Source organism: Ascaphus truei, chromosome 1, assembly GCF_040206685.1.
Source record: "Ascaphus truei isolate aAscTru1 chromosome 1, aAscTru1.hap1, whole genome shotgun sequence".
Taxonomy (NCBI): domain Eukaryota; kingdom Metazoa; phylum Chordata; class Amphibia; order Anura; family Ascaphidae; genus Ascaphus; species Ascaphus truei.
In genome coordinates, this window is record NC_134483.1 from 105,384,350 (window position 1) to 105,388,460 (window position 4,111).

At 39.6% G+C, this 4,111-nt stretch overlaps 1 protein-coding gene across 3 annotated transcripts in view; it reads left to right on the top strand.

Moving 5' to 3' along the window:
• POLR3G (RNA polymerase III subunit G) overlaps nt 1–3,623 on the top strand; it is a 63,874-nt gene extending 60,251 nt beyond the window's left edge. For all 3 annotated transcript variants that reach the window (XM_075593042.1, XM_075593047.1, XM_075593054.1), the window contains one exon: nt 2,843–3,623. In XM_075593042.1, coding sequence (XP_075449157.1) covers nt 2,843–2,926 — 84 coding nt within the window. In that variant the 3' untranslated portion in view covers nt 2,927–3,623. The remainder of the gene's footprint in view (nt 1–2,842) is intronic.
• Nucleotides 3,624–4,111: the final 488 nt, after the last annotated feature.

Genomic DNA, 4,111 nt, shown 5'->3' on the forward strand with positions numbered 1-4,111 from the left:
TGGAGTGCCGAGCCATATACTATGTCCCCGCAGTCAATTATTGGCATTAGCATCTGCTATGCGATACGTTTTCTGACCAGCAGACTTAGTTAGGATTTGTTCCTGTAAAGTACACCTAGTTTTGCATAGGTTTTGGATGTCAGGGTATCAATATGCATCCCAAATGTTAAACCATATGCCCAAGTATTTAAAACTAGTAACCGGAGTTAGGATGACATTAGTGTTGGTTATGATCTGGAGCTCAGTCATTGGAAGCTTTACACATTTAGCCTTGGTCCCAAATACATTGTTACAGTCTTGACAGTGTTTCAAAAGTTTGTTTTGGGAAATCCAATTTTCAAGTCTCAAAGTCAGATTGAAGTGTGTTCAAGGTCGGAGAGGCTAGGGCTGAGTGCATATAAGATTGTGTCATCTGCAGACATATGTATTGAAGTTCCCTTACAAGCTGCAGGAAGATCATTGATGAACACTGAGAAGAGTAGGGGCCCCAGAACAGAGCCTTGCGGGACACCACATGTGATATCCAAGAGGTTGGAGTTAGAGCCTGAGAGACACATGTTGGGATCTACCTGATAGGTAGAAATGAAACTAGTTTAAAGCATGCTTCCCTTTCAAGACACAGGAGTTTGTTAAGCAAGATAAAATGATCAACAGTATCAAAAGCCTTTGCAAAATCTAGGAATATTGCACCAGTGAGTTGTCCCAGTTCTTTTCCACACTGGATTTCATTGCAAACTTTTAGCAGGGTAGTTACCGTGGAGTATTTGGAGTGAAAGCCAGAGTAGAATTGGCTAGGGAAGTTGTCTTGGTATAGTAATCTCTTAATTGGGAGTGAACACATTTTTCCTTGACTTTGGATAGTATTGGGAGAAGAGAGATTGGCCTGTAGTTTGAGACAGTGTTTTTGTCCCCACTTTTGAAGATTGGGACAACTCTGGCAGTTTTCCAGGTCTTAGGGATATGGCCTGCAGACAGAATAGAGTTGACTATGGAAGCAATTGGTTTGGTAGTGGCTAGGGCACCAAGTCTTAGGAACTTAGATTGCAGTAAATCAGGTCCACATTGGCTGCTTAGTTTTAATTTGAGAAGCGCTTGTGTAATCTCATCTTCAGATACTGGGACAAATTGAAAATTGTGAGCAGTGTTGGGAGAGGGTGGGGCTATAGGGGTACACTCGGAGTGCGGTTCATGTTTGTGGTTTGGGTTGTGTTTCGCTAATAAGTTAGTAGCACACCCCACAAAGTAATCATTGAATGCATGTCAGTGGGATTTGTCAGAGTAACATCCTACTTAGTGATATTACTTGGTTGTTGATGGCTAAAAGGTTGGAATATATTGTTGATAACCTTCCAGAAGTTAGCTGGGTTTTATGTATTCTTGTGAAGATTGTCAGAGTTATATTGTGCTTTTGCATGTCTTGTTTGCCTTGTGCACATATTCCACAGGCATCTGTAGTTATTAAGATCCTTGGTAGTGCCGTTACTTTGTAGCTTTTCACAAGGCAAACAAAGGTTTAATTTTCCTAACACTGTACACTATTGCGTGGTCACTGAAAATGTCAAGGAGGATGCCAAAGGATTGTATTCTGTTGGGATTTGAGGAGAGAATCCAGTCTAGCAAGGAATGGTTGTGAGATTTCAGGTTTTTCCATGTGGGTTGGGAAATGAGTTGCGTTAGGTTAAGTGACTTGAGTTGTATCTGGATTTTGTGGTTTTTAGGGTCGAACCAAGTGTAAGTTGAAATCCCCAAGAACTAGCAGCTCACTCTTCTCATCAGAGAGGAGATGGAGCCAAGAAACTGGGTGATATCAGTCAGGGACTGTAGAGGAGCTTTAGGGGGGTGGTAGAAGCCAGCAACCAAGACGGGATTAGAAAAGGGTAGGCAGATTTTGCCAACTAGGAATTCAAAAGAGGGTGGGCTTGGTGGGCAATTTAACAGTGTAAATTGTAGTGTGTCTGCAATATAAAATAACACCCCTCCTCCTCTCTTTGACCTAAATTTCCTACAAATTGAGTGTCCCTGAATGGCAATATTTGCATCAAGGGTTTTAGGGGTTAGCCATGTTTCTGTGAGAACGATGACTTTGGGTTTATGCATAAGGCACCATGCCCTTATTTCCACAGTTCCACAAACAGGGATTCTCCACAGCAAATTGTGGCTGGTTGAACGAGAGCCATGGTGACATCTGTTGGCAGAGAAAGCGTGGGCTGCTGCACAAGAAATATGAAATGCAACAACATGGACATAATTACATACCTTCTCTAAACATTACCGCTTAGACCTCCAAGCCTCAGCTGATGCAAGATTTGGGAAGGAGCTGCTGCAGGCAGCAACCTTGACTACCAGGGAAGATGTGTGCTCTCAACATTTTTGACTGCTCTGGAACATCCCAGAGGTTTTTTCTCCAATAGAGAACGTTGAAGAAAACAGGAAATGTACCTACCAGTATTTTGGTTTCTTTGGGTCCTCTGTCAGCATAGTTTCCTCCCTTGTTTTCTCTATATGTTGTGTGACTGTGCTTGCTTAAGAGCTTGGACACAAAATAACTGATAGAAAATAACTGACAGGAAGACAGGCCACACCTCTTCCTTTATACCGTGTAGGAGCTTCTTCTACCACAGCTAGAAGTAGTTATCCCAGAGGTTTTGGCTGCCATAGAGGACTTGATGAAACATAAATATCGGCAGGTACATTTCCTATTTTCCTTTCTGAGTTACAAATCTGAAATTAAGTATTTTCCAGTGTTATATTATAGATCTCCATTTAATCTTGACACCTTACATTATATCTGATTTTATTTATAAGAACCACGTTTTACATTTTGTTTTCTTATTCTTTGTAGGAAAATGACTATATTGCTTCTTATTTCGAGAATGGAGATGATTTTGAAGGTAGTGATGAAAACATGGACGAAGCTACCTATTAGATCTTCACACAATCTATTTGCAAAGTCTAACAAAATTGAATAATGATTATATAAATGATTTATTTTGTCATATATTTTTGCTGCATGTGCCTTTAAAATCTCTAATTAAAATATTCCATTTGTTTTCACATTTAAAACCAAACAATGTTGCACTAGTGAATGAAATGTCAAATATAAGGAAAAATAAAGCCATATCAGGATACTAGTACACGCATGTAATCGTACAGACATGTATGCACTGTATTTATTTTATTTTATAATGGAATTTAGGGATGAGATGTAATACAGATGAAACTACTAGGACAAGTTCATCTTTCAGGGTTTTTTTAATTATTTTTTTTTATTTGAAGAACAGAAATTGTTTTTTCTATCTGAGAAGCACGAATTGTACCCTGATATGCATACAACTGCAACATGTATAATTGTGTACCTTATACAGACCTGCTATCTAAAAGCCATTCTTTTCATATTATTGGTTTTATATTGTTGCTACCATCTGGGTATAGAAAACAGTTGACTCCATCCCTTATTTTTCACAAAGACCAACATCTGTATGGGTATCTGCGTTGAACACTGGAGCGGTCCCAGTGTGGAGAGCATTGCTAATGGCCGTATACAACCTTGTGTTAAAGTACCCTCACATGTAAGGGAAAAAAATAGTTACTGTATACAAGAAATAAAAAATATATATTGATTCCCTTTTTGCTTAATGGATGAATGTGATTTTAGACAGCGGACGTAGCAAGCCGGTTACAGAATAATGGGATTCCTCACTCCTCAGTTTGGATGCTCCTTCTCTAGATGCAGCATACTCTTTCTCATATTACCACTCATATTACCACTCTCCACTTGATGTTCAGGGACACTATACTATAAAAGAGATACAATAGCCCACAACCAACTTTTGATCCGGAGTATTACATACAGTATACTGAAAAGTTACTGTACATTATGTTTCAGTACTTATTTTCAAAGAAATGATGCTAGTGCAGTAAGCAATACTGTAACCAAAGGTGGAGACCGCACTGCCTAGTCTGATTGAAACACCTCCTTGGTGTATTTTGCAGGTAGTTAAACTGAGTTGTGGGTCCCAGGAGGCATCCACTAGCTACAGCCAGTACTAGAGATGTGCTCTATCTGAGGGGTAGTGTTCCGGTACTCGCACATTCTGCTGAGGTATTCAAC